Here is an 11839-nt window from a genome sequence, read left to right on the forward strand (position 1 = left end):
AGTGAAGTATACAAACTGGGAATCATCAAAAATATAAGTTCTTCTAGATGCAAAATATCATTATTTTATTTACAATAATAACCTTTGACTCTGGACCCTGAAGAAAAAAAAACCCTGTCCTAATTGGAGGCTGCAAATAAAGCTCAAATCCTAAAAAAAAAAAAAAAAAAAAAAACTTTCATACTTTCATAATCAGAATAAAAAAAAAAAAAAATCTTTCATAATTTCAGAATCAGAATCAAAAAAAAAATTGATAAAAAAAAGCAGCAATAATAGGCTCAATTTCACTTCTTACACAGCTTCTAGAAGAAAATCCTCAAGCATTTCTTCCATGTCTGAAAATCAATTACACACAGCAGTGCTTCTGGGCCACGTGGAATTCATCAAGAAAATTCTAACAACAAATCCCGAGCTATCAAAATCACTGAATTCAAAAGGGTCTTCAGCCCTTCACTTTGCATCGGCAAAAGGGCACGCAACAATAGTGAAGGATCTGGTTTCAATAGATTCTTCGATGTGCTATGTTTTGGACGGAGATGGGAGGAGCCCACTTCATCTGGCGGCGATCAAGGGCAGAACGGTGGTTTTGAGTGAGTTGCTGAAGGCGGCGCCGCCGGCCGCGGCGGTGCTGACCGCCGCAGGAGAGAGCTGTTTGCATCTCTGCGTGAAGTACAATCGCCTCGAGTCGATGAAATTGCTGCTGCAGTTTCTTGAGAGAGATGACAAATTACTGAATTGGAAGGATCGAGAAGGAAACACCGTTCTGCATCTTTCAGTTGCCAAGAAACAGATTGAGGTGCGCAATATTTCAATTTCTAATATTTTTTATTGCATTTAGTACCCCATGTGTTTAAATAAATGCTAGCAAACACCCCTATAATTCATTTCTTTCATCACACAAGTCCTAAATAGTGAGACTTTATAGGGAGTTTTTTTCGCTAATAAAAATAACACATGGGATTTTTTAGCAATATAAGAAAATAGAGGGGTGATGATTTGCAATATTTGCAGATTGTAAAGTATCTGCTAAATAACACTAGAATTGAAGCAGAATCAAGAAATGCAAACGCCTTAACACCGTTAGATCTCTTATTACAAAGCACATGTGACTTGAGGGATTTAGAGATTAAACGATGTCTCGAAAAATGCGAAGAATCCGTCACACTTAACGACGCAGATATCTCCGAGATCAACAAGACGACGAAAACCTCCGCAAAGAAAAAACAAAAGCACACAGATTGGCTAGCCAGAAAACGAAACGCACTAATGATCGTCGCGTCGCTTCTCGCAACTGTCGCTTTCCAAGCCGGGCTCTCCCCGCCAGGTGGCGTTTGGCAGGACGATTTCTCGGGCAATCCAAACAGCACGATCCGTGCAGACAAACCACACAAAGCGGGACAATCTGTAATGGCGTACACGCTACCTAAAAAGTACGGCCAATACATGATATTCAACACGGTTGCGTTCTTGGCTTCGCTCAGCATAATCTTGCTGCAAGTGAGTGGATTGCCGATGAGGAGGAGGAGGTGGATGTGGACTCAAATGGTGACTATGTGGATCGCTATAAGCGCGCAGACGCTTACGTACTTCGTGACGTTGGTCAGCATGACGCCTAAGCAAGTGGAGCGTACGGTGTATGATGTGGCGAAGATATCGGTTATGGTTTGGCTCTCGTTGATTGGGGTTGTGTTTGTCGGTAATGCTAGTCGGTGCGTGATGTATTTACTTAGGAAGTATGGGTACATTGTGGAGAAGGCGAGTGAGGCTATCGTTAAAGGGGAAGATGACGAAGAGGATGATGTGCTTTGATGTTCATCATTGTCGATACGAGTTGTGTCAAGTATATATATAGTAAGGTCAATTGCAATTACTCATCAGACGAAACTCGATGATTTGTTGTGTTCTGAAAGTTTGATGCAGATGATTGAGAAGAAAAATACGAAAAATTATTTTACAGTCTCGTCTTTCCTATCTCGGTTGAAAATTGGACGGATCGAATCAAATTAGCACTTTCGGAAAATTTCAATTTTTTTCAAGTGACAAATTGATCCGAATTCATTCAAAAAATCCCAAAAAAATTAAAAAGTTAAAATAAAATTTTCAAAAATTCGAATCAAGAACTTTGTTCCAAAAAACAAATACGGTTGGAACTATCGGTGTATCAAAATTTCAATTTTTTTTTCCACATATAATAAAAAAATACATAATAATATTGATTTTATTTGTCACTTCTGAATAGGACGAAAAAAAATTAGAATTTCGGAATTATTTTTGTAAATCAAAATTCCATATATACTGTGGCCCATTTGTTATATATAGTGTAATGTATACATTAGTTTGGGCAAAATTCCATATATATTGTGGCCCATTTGTTATAAATAATGTATACATTAGTTTGGGCTTTTTAGCCCAATTAAAAAACAGACGTCAGAACAATCCTACATGTCAAGCAGAAACACCTACATGGCAACCACATCCCTCCCCACACCGCCACGTGCCTCCCTCAAATGCCACGTCATTATCACCGCCTTAACTTTTCACTTATCCAAAAACTTTATAAATGGATCATATTTCAAATACATATATATAGTAACTCAACAACTAATTGAACACTTCAGTTCATAAGCTCAGTTCCAAAAAACCGGGAAAACCACAACCATGGAAGTAGCGTTAAGGGACCTCGGATTAGACAACACGATGATATCAGCAATACACGACATGCTCGAATTCATCGACGACACCGAGAAGCCGCAGCACCCGTCGCGCACCTTCATCCGCGACAATAAAGCCATGAAATCGACCCCCGCCGACGTCATCGAGCTCCCGAATTCGTACAACTTCGTGGTGGACATGCCGGGGCTGAAGGCCGACCAGGTTCAAGTCCACCTCGAAGACGACAACGTTTTGGTCGTCTGCGGCGAGCGGAGGCGGCGGGATAAGGAAGAAGGGGTCAAGTATTTGAAGATGGAGAGGAGATTTGGGAAGATGCTTAAGAAGTTCGAATTGCCGGATAACGCGGATAAAGAGAAGGTGTCGGCTGTTTGCGAGGACGGGGTGTTGACGGTGGTGGTGGACAAGAGCCCGCCGCCGCAGCCCAAGAAGCCGAAAGTGATTGAAGTGAAGGTTGGCGCCGGCCACCAGTGCGGCGGCGCTGGCGGCGGAGGAGAAGGGAGTACTGGGGAGATGAAAGCTAGTGATTGGCATGAGAGTGAAGCCAGCCATGGAGAATTAGATGGAACAAAAAAAGATTAAAGTGTTGGAGGAAAAATCTGCCCTATGTTTAATACGTTTTTGTACATAAAATGTTTTGCTTTAGGGTGTGTATAGTATATGTATTGTATGTATATATTTTATTTTATTTTAATAAATCGTTGTGTAATGTCACTAGTACTAATAAACTCTTGTACTTTAAAAATAATTAAATAGAAAATCATATAGTGTTGAATAATAAATGCTTCATTCTTTGGTAAAAGGACGATTTTTTTTAGGGTGGAAGTAGTAAAAAGACACGCTCCAAAATTTCCTACCGTTTTGCCACGTGGCGGACCTGTCACTTTCTAGAAACACATCAATTCTACCAGATAGCGCCAGAAGCTTTCCGTTTTCCCTCTCTAGAAACTTCTTCATTCTACTTCTCCTTCTTCCACACCCACACTATAAATCCACCACCCCACCCCCCACACTACTCGTCAATTAACATCTGCAAAATACCATCAGAAAAAAATAAATTCTATCTCAAAAGATTTATCCCCAAATTTCAAGAAACAGAAAAATGGATTTCAGGCTAATGGGATTTGACGCGCCACTCCTCCACACTCTCCACAACATGCTCGACACCGACGATTCCGACGCGACCAAATCGGTCAGCGCGCCGACCAGAACCTACGTTCGAGACGCCAAGGCGATGGCGGCAACACCCGCTGACGTCAAAGAATACCCTAACTCCTATGTTTTCGTGATCGACATGCCAGGCTTAAAATCCGGCGACATTAAAGTGCAGGTTGAGGAAGACAATCTTTTGCTGATCAGCGGCGAGAGGAAGAGGGAAGAGGAGAAAGAAGGGGCCAAGTACGTGAGAATGGAGCGAAGGATCGGAAAGTTTATGCGGAAATTTGTGTTGCCGGAAAATGCCAACACTGATAAGATCACGGCTGTTTGTCAGGACGGAGTGCTGACTGTCACGGTCGAGAAACTGCCTCCGCCGGAGCCGAAGAAGCCCAAGACTATTGAGGTTAAAATTGCTTGAAGAGACTGGTTCTGTGTGTTTCTGTTATGTGTTAAGGTTTCGAGTTAGTATTGAATAATGTTTCTGTTTTGTGTTACATGACAACTTTTTGTCATGTGATTTTGCTTTTGTGGTTGTGGTATTGTGGTTTTTGAAATGAAATGATGAATGATTATGATATATGTTTTGAATTCAATCTTCTTGCCCTAAAAATCAGTATCTTCATACTCAATTTTGTATCAAAAATTTTGAAGTTGAAAAATTGTGTATAATAAATAGTCTACAAAAAAGTTTAGATACCTCGAGAAGAAGCTGCATTTGCTCTGTTGCGAGAGAGTTTAAATCGGTGGTGCCTCGAAACTTTAAGCATTTTCGCCACGAAGATGTTTAAAGGTTTTCTTGCCCTGCTTTGGGAGTTTCTGCGAATTTGGTGATCTTCGTTTTGTGCAAGGCCTTCTCGAACAAAAAGAGAGATGAAGAAGCCTTCTTTGTCTATTGTCGGATCTGTTCGTAACAAATGTTCAGCTGAAAAGAAGAAAGTTAAAGATAATGTTAATCATTGCTATAACCGAAATTATCTGCCTGAAATATAGAGAGTGAATTTTATAGCATAGCAAAGAACTTACACCCGTCGAAAGTAGGGAGACCACGGCGAGGCCACTGGGGAAACGCTGTCGCGAGTTGGAAGCCAAGTGATGAAGCAAAATGCAAAACAGAGTTGACAACATCTTCATTCTCAGTTTGATGTATTGAGCATGTGCTGTAAACAATTCTCTCCACCGATGGGACTATACCAAATACAACAACAGTAGGAACAAATTAGTGTTTTTTGCTCCCTTTTTATCAACTCAAAAAGGGGACGTGAAGAAAAAGGTCTTGCATCTTGATTCATAAATCGAAAAACAAAATAACAATAATTACTATTGTGGGAACAAATTATTGTTCATTGCGCAGATATCAACAACGATGAGTAATCAGATTTTAGCCTTACAAGATAATGCGTGTTCTAGAGCCTTCTTTTGGAAACCCGCAAGCTTCTGAAGTCGCTTTACATCAACATTATCAGAGGTGCCTTCTGAATGTAATCAAGAAAGAGAATATGTTGCATGAATAAACGGGTTCGAATATTTTTGGTGCGTGTGTGTGTGATGTAAATTGTAATCGCTATTTATAATGCCAATCTTTTTCTTTTTCTCTCTTTTAAGGGGAAAAAAAAGAAACATTCGAGTACTAAGGTTTATATCAAAAGTGTTGGAGTTAGAAACCTAATAGTCACCTGCGCTATGCGACGGGAGTAAATGATCTAATCTGTCGAAGGCAGTGCCTGATCCAGAACATGATGGATCTAAGAGTATAGCTCGTACCTACGGAATTAAAAAGAGAATTATTTGTGAGAATTTCAACACTTGTGTCAGTCAACAAGATAATATCACGGCATAATCACGAAGACCAAAAAACAATTAAGGATTACCTTCGAATATGAAGGATCTTTAGGGTCAAGATTTAAGAAGTCTCCATGCTTAACTTTCACATCTAGGCCAAGGTTAAGTTTACCATCTAACAGAAATCGATGGGCAGATTCTTTTTGCAATTTGTTCGATAAAGCAGAAACATGCATATGCAGACAGGTGGAGGAAAAGTAATGACACAAAGGATACTTATGGCCCCCGCCAGTTTGACGTTATCTTGCAGGCGCTTAACCCTGTCTTTGTTAAGTTCACAAGCTATAATTTTCCCCTTGCCCTTCATAAGAGCGGAAAGGTGCACAGTTTTGTTACCGGGAGCTGAGCAAGCATCAATGACCTTCGCAAATACAGTTGTCTTAGGCAACAGAAAACAATGTGAAGATTAAACAACATTATATATTTGGCTTGACAAGTACTGTACCTTCCATCCAGGTTTCGGTCCGAGAGCTATGGCAGCCATCGAGCTTGCCTTTCCCTAAAAACAAAACAGGCATTTCATACTTCCAGTTCATGTTCCATTGTCTTTTTTCCAACATTAGCTACAAATAAGACGTTTTTTAAACTCTGGGAAATAAATACCTGCAAGAAAATACTTCCATTCTTGACTAGAGGATGATTGTGCAAATCAGCACCGGGTGGGAGGATCAACAAATCGGGCACCATGTCATCCTCCTGGACCTGATGGATAGAGACGACAGTCAAAGAAAATCTTCATTGAATTTTAGATATAGAGAATCCTAAGAGATGAAAAAGCAAGCATATGTCGAGCTCTTAATGAAGACTTGCAATATATTAAAGTAGTTTAACTGTACTGTGTACTCCTTTAAATAATATAACATACCGAATATTGTTGTCTTAATTCGCTTTTGGCGAATTCTGTGTCTATCTTTAAAGTGTTCACACGAACATAACGAGGTTTTCTTACTTCTGCAGAGAAACAGATTATAGAATTTAGGAAAGAGGGAAAAGTCAATAGTTGCCTAAACATAAATTCCTGATGAACATGTCTTTCGGGTGCATTAGAGGGACGGCACAAATGTTAAATTCATTGAATTGTTTCTGCATTCAGATAGCGCAGGTTGATTGATTCGTAGATCTTATCACTACATTATCATAGCGTATACAAAGCAAACCAGAAACATGTAGCCGTTCTTTAGTTCTAAACAAGGAATATCACACAATTCCTCGATGATGTCAATTTTTTTTAAAAACCAGATTAATTAATATGAAGAGTACATATAATCATCAAAGCAAGAACACTGAAGAGAAGGTATACCAGATTTTTTATCAAGACCCAGCAAGTCTTCTACAGTTTTCAAGCCCTTACGCCTTAAAATACGTGATAGAGCTGATTGTAGTGCATCTTTCTTCAGCATGAGATACTTTTCAGCATCACCACTTAATGAAACTTCCTACAGAAAGTTGTTTAAGTCAATCGCTCAAAGAAAATAAGAATAGAACAACGGATACGATATAAAAATACCGAAAACTACTTAACCACTCTTGAGTGTATAATAAAGAAATGGCAATACATCTTACCTGTCCAAAGAGTAAATCATATGCGATGATATACATTAGTTCCAGGTGCTTCTGTATAAACAAACAGTAAGATGAAATTGGCATAGTATCATCGATATTGAAAAGAAAACACTATCCGAAAAAAGAAATTTAGGTCGCATAGTTGCATTAATATTTAGCTGGTGGTTACTACCTTCCACTTGGCACTTAGAACATTCGCCTCCTCCAAAACATCCTTAATAATTGAGAGATCTACAAATCGAAAATAAACAGCATCAAAACAAAAGCACTAATCTATCCATTTGCCTCATTTACAACGCATAGTGCAGTACAAATATAACCGGATAATCAAAACTTTCGAGATTTCTTATCCGCCTATCAAATGAAACTTCATAACCACTTTATTGTGCTTCAATTGAAATTCAGCTCGATCTCAACGTGACAGGATAAAAAGTTACAATACTTAGTTTAGCCAAGAGATTAAAAATTTAATACCATAAACATAAATGATTAAACAATATGCTTTTCTGCTCTGAAGATTCAGTTACACTCCTGAGAACAAATCCACAGCTTCTTTTTTTCCCTAATTAACATTTCAACAGAGTGTTATACACTCTGCTTAACTGATTGTACAATCTAAATTCCACAAGTGTTGCTAACGTACGCTTAAGAGTTTGGCAGACCAGGGCAAAGGTAGCCTTTTTGTTCCTCACGGACGGACTGTAAACAAGCGACTTAATTGAGCCGACGGCTCGGCGCCGGGCGTCGCCCTGGAGCGTGCTGCGCAAAACTTTAGCGGCTTCTCGTCTGGCGAAGAGAGCCGATCGTTCGGCATTGCTCGGCTTCTTATCAATCGGCTTCCGCTCTTTAACCGTCGATGTTTGGGCTGCAGTAGGCTTCCACCGCGCCATAGCTCACGCTTTGAGTAATAGTGGGGACGACGAGGCTGAGAATTTTCAGGGTTTAGCCTTCATGGTTCTAATTGCTATTTCAGCTTTCTTTTGAACTTGAAAGCAAATTTTTTTTATTGCTGCCACTATTTTCCAATAAATATTTATATATTTCTGATAAATAGAGTGATATATATTACTATTTACTACAATTATTAAAATAGATCTTGCACTAATTATAACTATTTGGAAAAGAAAAAAAATTTACCTCTCAAAATAAATTATATCATAAGTTCTTAAAATAATTTCAATTTTTTCTTATATTCTTCATTTTCTGTTTTTAATAATTTATAAAAAATATATTATTAGTAAGCCAAATTTTATTTTTATTTTGTGGGTCAATGTGACTAATTGACAAAGACTTCTCAGTCCAGTTTTGTAATTACTTAAGACCCAAAGACCCTAACCTAAAGAAGTTTCAATATATGAACAGGCCAGGTCATCATCAATTTCCCTTGACCAGACAATTATATGTTGACTGGGTTTAATTTTCTGTTATGGGCAGATGCTTACCATTGCATCGACTTATGAAGCCCACTAATTTGTTTTGTTCAAATCTCGGCGTGAAATTGGACGAATCAAATTCGAATTAGCACTTCGAATATTTTTAAGTATTAATTTAAAATAATAATAATAATATTGATGTTATAAGTGTAATTTTCAAGAAAAATGGAAATTTGGAATTTTAAATTAGTGTTGTAAAGACTAAAGAGACCATAAGTGATTGGATGAAGCACGTCAACTCACAATATTAGTGGATCACATGCAATAAAATACCATATGACTACTCGTGAATACGACCCCCTATGATTCGTTCTTCAAGACCCAAAAATCCCAATTTATAAAAGAAAAATCAAAGTTCAAAATTTACATTCAGATTTATTTAGAAATGAATTAGAAGGAAAGTCGTCCAATTCAAAAATCAATCAAAAAAAATTGGTCTAAGCACGAGACTGTAGGTAGACTTCACACACACACACACAGAAGATCTAGAAGTTAAAGCAAGAATCAAAAAGTCTACGCACCAAGTCATCCAGTGACATACCCTAACCCCACTCTCTTCTCCATTTTTACACTTTGCATATATAATACATATATCATCATCATATATATGTTAGGCATTTCTTGGGCCCCACTAAAAATTCCTTAGCCACCACTGATATATATATACAAAGAGCAATCTAATCTGCACCATCTACGAACCTTCTCACTACACAACCACGAAACTTACTACATTAACTGAGCTTTCATACACCGGCTTATATACACCAATGCAACCCCAACCCGATACAAAAATGTCCGGTGCCTCTTTCGGTTTCCACGGCTCCTCATCGGCCGCTGGCCATTATAGCGGCCAGTATACAAATTTCGACGTTTCTGATTTCTTCGACTTTGATCAAGACTTCTCTTCTTTTATTAATCCGGCAGGCGGTAATTATAATGATAATCCTAATCATGATCTGGATTGTTATACCACTAATGAAGTCGCCACTCGAGTTAGCAGCAGCAGTAGCTCCCCTGAAGCCATGACCATCAATAACCGTAAGCAATTCACTTCATATATATTTTATGTATATATATCATAAATTCTATATACATGTCGTGGCGATTTCGAACACAATGTTTTTGTGTTATTCAGTAGAGACGAAGAAGGAAACTAGAGATAAGGTTGCTTTCAGAACGAAGTCGGAGATTGAGATACTTGATGATGGATTCAAGTGGAGGAAGTATGGAAAAAAGATGGTCAAAAATAGCCCAAATCCAAGGTACTACCTAGCTATAATTAAATTAATTATTTCAATAATATCCTCGAAAATTATATATTTTGGCAAACTATATATAGTGACGACTGTATCTTGTATAATGAACGAATAGGAACTACTACAAATGCTCGGTGGAAGGGTGCGTGGTGAAAAAGAGAGTGGAACGAGACAAAGAGGATCAACGGTACGTGTTAACTACGTACGAAGGAATCCACAACCATCAAGCAGCTGTCTCTACACTCAGATCATCAATTAATCATTGAATTTTCATTATGTTGAATTAATAATTACGTTTAGAACATGATCAGGATCCAAAGTAGGTTAATTAGAGGAGCAAACAGAGACAATTTGCTGTAATTTTTTTTAGCATTGCCAATTTGTTTCAGCGTGTATTCAAATATTAATATATCATGTTTCTCCTCGAAAAATAAAAAGATAAAGTAAAAATTTAAATTGACATTTTTTTTTTGTGGTAAATATAAATTTATTGTGTGTGATAATGTGTTATAAGCGGTAATTACTAATTAGATATTACACCTGGTTATTTATATGGAGCGAATTTCAACCGTAGATTTAAACATAATCACACACACTTATTAGTATGTATGTTTAATGGATTGTTATGTAATCAGATTTATGTTTGAATCCACCTCATGTTAATAACATGGAGTTTCATGAAATCCACCTATTTATTTACATCGGGTAAATTTGAACCATATATTTAATTAAATAACTTTCCACTAAGCACACATACACATGAGTGTGTGTGATTATGTGTAGACTTACGGTTCAAATTCATCGAGTATAAATAATTAGATATAACATCTAAGTTCCCGTAAATTAACCAGTGTAACATCTAATTCCGGGATAATTACAATTTTGGTCCCCCAAGTTTGTACGTTTTTCACTTTTGGTCCCCCATTTACCGCCGTCAACAAAATACACACTAATGTTGTCACATTTTAACACATTTAGTCCCTCCGTTTGTTTGACCGTTAAGTAGTAACGGTCAACGGTTGAATTTGAGGTTTTCTTTGTGAAAATTGCAATAAGACCCCTGTATTCTTTCAAAATATTCTAAAAACCTCTAAAATTATTTCCAACCATAATATAACCCCTATTTCATCAATTAACCTATTTTAACCAATGACCCCGATTTTTCAAAATTGGGTAATCCGACGTTGACTTTCTTTTTAACTCGGTTGACTCTTTTGTCGATTGATCTTTTTTTCTCGTTGTTGACCGATGTTGAATGTTGGCTTAACAGCGTTGACATTTTTTTTCTTGATTTTTATTTAAATTGTTCAGTAATGGAAAAATATAATTAAAAAAAATCAAAGCTGATAATTGGCGAGAAAATAATATCATAAAAAAAGTCAAAATAAAGAAAAAATTAAAAAGTCAACGCATCTCAATGACGGAAAAATTTTAAGACAAAAAAAGAAGATAAAAATTAACGGCCGGTGTTAGCCCCAGAAACCGTTGTAATAAAGTGGTTTTCTCATTCCAAATTACTCCGCACATGCCTAATTCATCTTCTTCATATTTTTTTGGGAAGAAATTTGAGATGCACTGGCGGTTCCACGAAGAAAAAATTGTGGGGAATAAATTATGGATTTTAGAATTTTTTTTAAATTGTATTTAGGCCCTAAAATTTTAGATAAAAACTTTCTTAGAAGTTTGTAATTTTAATATTACGATACTAGATATTAATATGGTATTACTATTGTGTTATACAGTAATTGTGTTGATCGGCGAAAAAAAAGTCAAAGGAAAAAGTTCGTAAAAAATCAAGAAAAATAAAAAAAGCCAACATTGTTAACCGAGAATACAATGTCGGTGAACGGCGTCAAAATCAATATTAAATAAAAAACTCAAAGCCGAAAAAAGGTACAAATTAAAAAAAAAAAAAAAATC

General features: G+C 37.1%; 5 protein-coding genes across 5 annotated transcripts; 4 read left to right on the plus strand and 1 right to left on the minus strand.

Annotated features, from left to right (window-relative positions):
• Nucleotides 1-109: 109 nt before the first annotated feature.
• LOC105977019 (uncharacterized) lies at nt 110-1956 on the plus strand. Its single transcript, XM_013002279.2, has 2 exons — nt 110-796; nt 1012-1956. The coding sequence occupies exons 1-2, from the start codon at nt 332-334 to the stop codon at nt 1807-1809; spliced, it is 1263 nt and encodes a 420-aa protein (XP_012857733.2). The 5' UTR covers nt 110-331; the 3' UTR covers nt 1810-1956.
• Nucleotides 1957-2594: 638 nt separating this feature from the next.
• On the plus strand, nt 2595-3379 carry LOC105977020 (17.1 kDa class II heat shock protein-like). Its single transcript, XM_013002280.2, has one exon. It carries the CDS (start codon nt 2659-2661, stop codon nt 3250-3252), a length of 594 nt encoding a protein of 197 aa, XP_012857734.2. The 5' UTR covers nt 2595-2658; the 3' UTR covers nt 3253-3379.
• A 272-nt stretch (nt 3380-3651) lies between these two features.
• On the plus strand, nt 3652-4421 carry LOC105977211 (17.3 kDa class II heat shock protein-like). The gene has a single exon (XM_013002505.2). It carries the CDS (start codon nt 3773-3775, stop codon nt 4244-4246), a length of 474 nt encoding a protein of 157 aa, XP_012857959.2. The 5' UTR covers nt 3652-3772; the 3' UTR covers nt 4247-4421.
• On the minus strand, nt 4410-8269 carry LOC105977210 (S-adenosyl-L-methionine-dependent methyltransferases superfamily protein). Its single transcript, XM_013002504.2, has 13 exons — nt 7874-8269; nt 7403-7461; nt 7231-7281; nt 6968-7103; nt 6533-6618; nt 6271-6369; nt 6113-6166; nt 5884-6028; nt 5697-5758; nt 5502-5589; nt 5217-5300; nt 4852-5013; nt 4410-4750 (listed from the first exon to the last, which is right to left on the minus strand). Exons 1-13 carry the CDS (start codon nt 8118-8120, stop codon nt 4518-4520), a joined length of 1506 nt encoding a protein of 501 aa, XP_012857958.2. The 5' UTR covers nt 8121-8269; the 3' UTR covers nt 4410-4517.
• A 1006-nt stretch (nt 8270-9275) lies between these two features.
• LOC105977021 (putative WRKY transcription factor 25) lies at nt 9276-10381 on the plus strand. The gene is made up of 3 exons (XM_013002281.2): nt 9276-9701; nt 9799-9925; nt 10035-10381. Exons 1-3 carry the CDS (start codon nt 9431-9433, stop codon nt 10183-10185), a joined length of 549 nt encoding a protein of 182 aa, XP_012857735.2. The 5' UTR covers nt 9276-9430; the 3' UTR covers nt 10186-10381.
• The last annotated feature ends 1458 nt before the right edge of the window (nt 10382-11839 follow it).

Source organism: Erythranthe guttata, chromosome 1, assembly GCF_056151865.1.
Source record: "Erythranthe guttata isolate IM_541 chromosome 1, IM_541, whole genome shotgun sequence".
NCBI lineage: Eukaryota > Viridiplantae > Streptophyta > Magnoliopsida > Lamiales > Phrymaceae > Erythranthe > Erythranthe guttata.

Bases quoted from the DNA above. Each gene is read 5' to 3' on its own strand.
- LOC105977211 (XM_013002505.2), top strand. From the start codon at position 3,773: ATGGATTTCAGGCTAATGGGATTTGACGCGCCACTCCTCCACACTCTC.
- LOC105977019 (XM_013002279.2), top strand. From the start codon at position 332: ATGTCTGAAAATCAATTACACACAGCAGTGCTTCTGGGCCACGTGGAA. The intron at 797-1,011 runs GTGCGCAATATT...CAATATTTGCAG, and splicing joins TTGCCAAGAAACAGATTGAG to ATTGTAAAGTATCTGCTAAA.
- LOC105977210 (XM_013002504.2), bottom strand. From the start codon at position 8,120: ATGGCGCGGTGGAAGCCTACTGCAGCCCAAACATCGACGGTTAAAGAG. The intron at 6,619-6,967 runs GTATACCTTCTC...GTTTCTCTGCAG, and splicing joins GGGTCTTGATAAAAAATCTG to AAGTAAGAAAACCTCGTTAT. The intron at 4,751-4,851 runs GTAAGTTCTTTG...TCTTCTTTTCAG, and splicing joins TCTCCCTACTTTCGACGGGT to CTGAACATTTGTTACGAACA.
- LOC105977021 (XM_013002281.2), top strand. From the start codon at position 9,431: ATGCAACCCCAACCCGATACAAAAATGTCCGGTGCCTCTTTCGGTTTC. The intron at 9,702-9,798 runs GTAAGCAATTCA...TGTGTTATTCAG, and splicing joins AGCCATGACCATCAATAACC to TAGAGACGAAGAAGGAAACT. The intron at 9,926-10,034 runs GTACTACCTAGC...ATGAACGAATAG, and splicing joins AAAAATAGCCCAAATCCAAG to GAACTACTACAAATGCTCGG.
- LOC105977020 (XM_013002280.2), top strand. From the start codon at position 2,659: ATGGAAGTAGCGTTAAGGGACCTCGGATTAGACAACACGATGATATCA.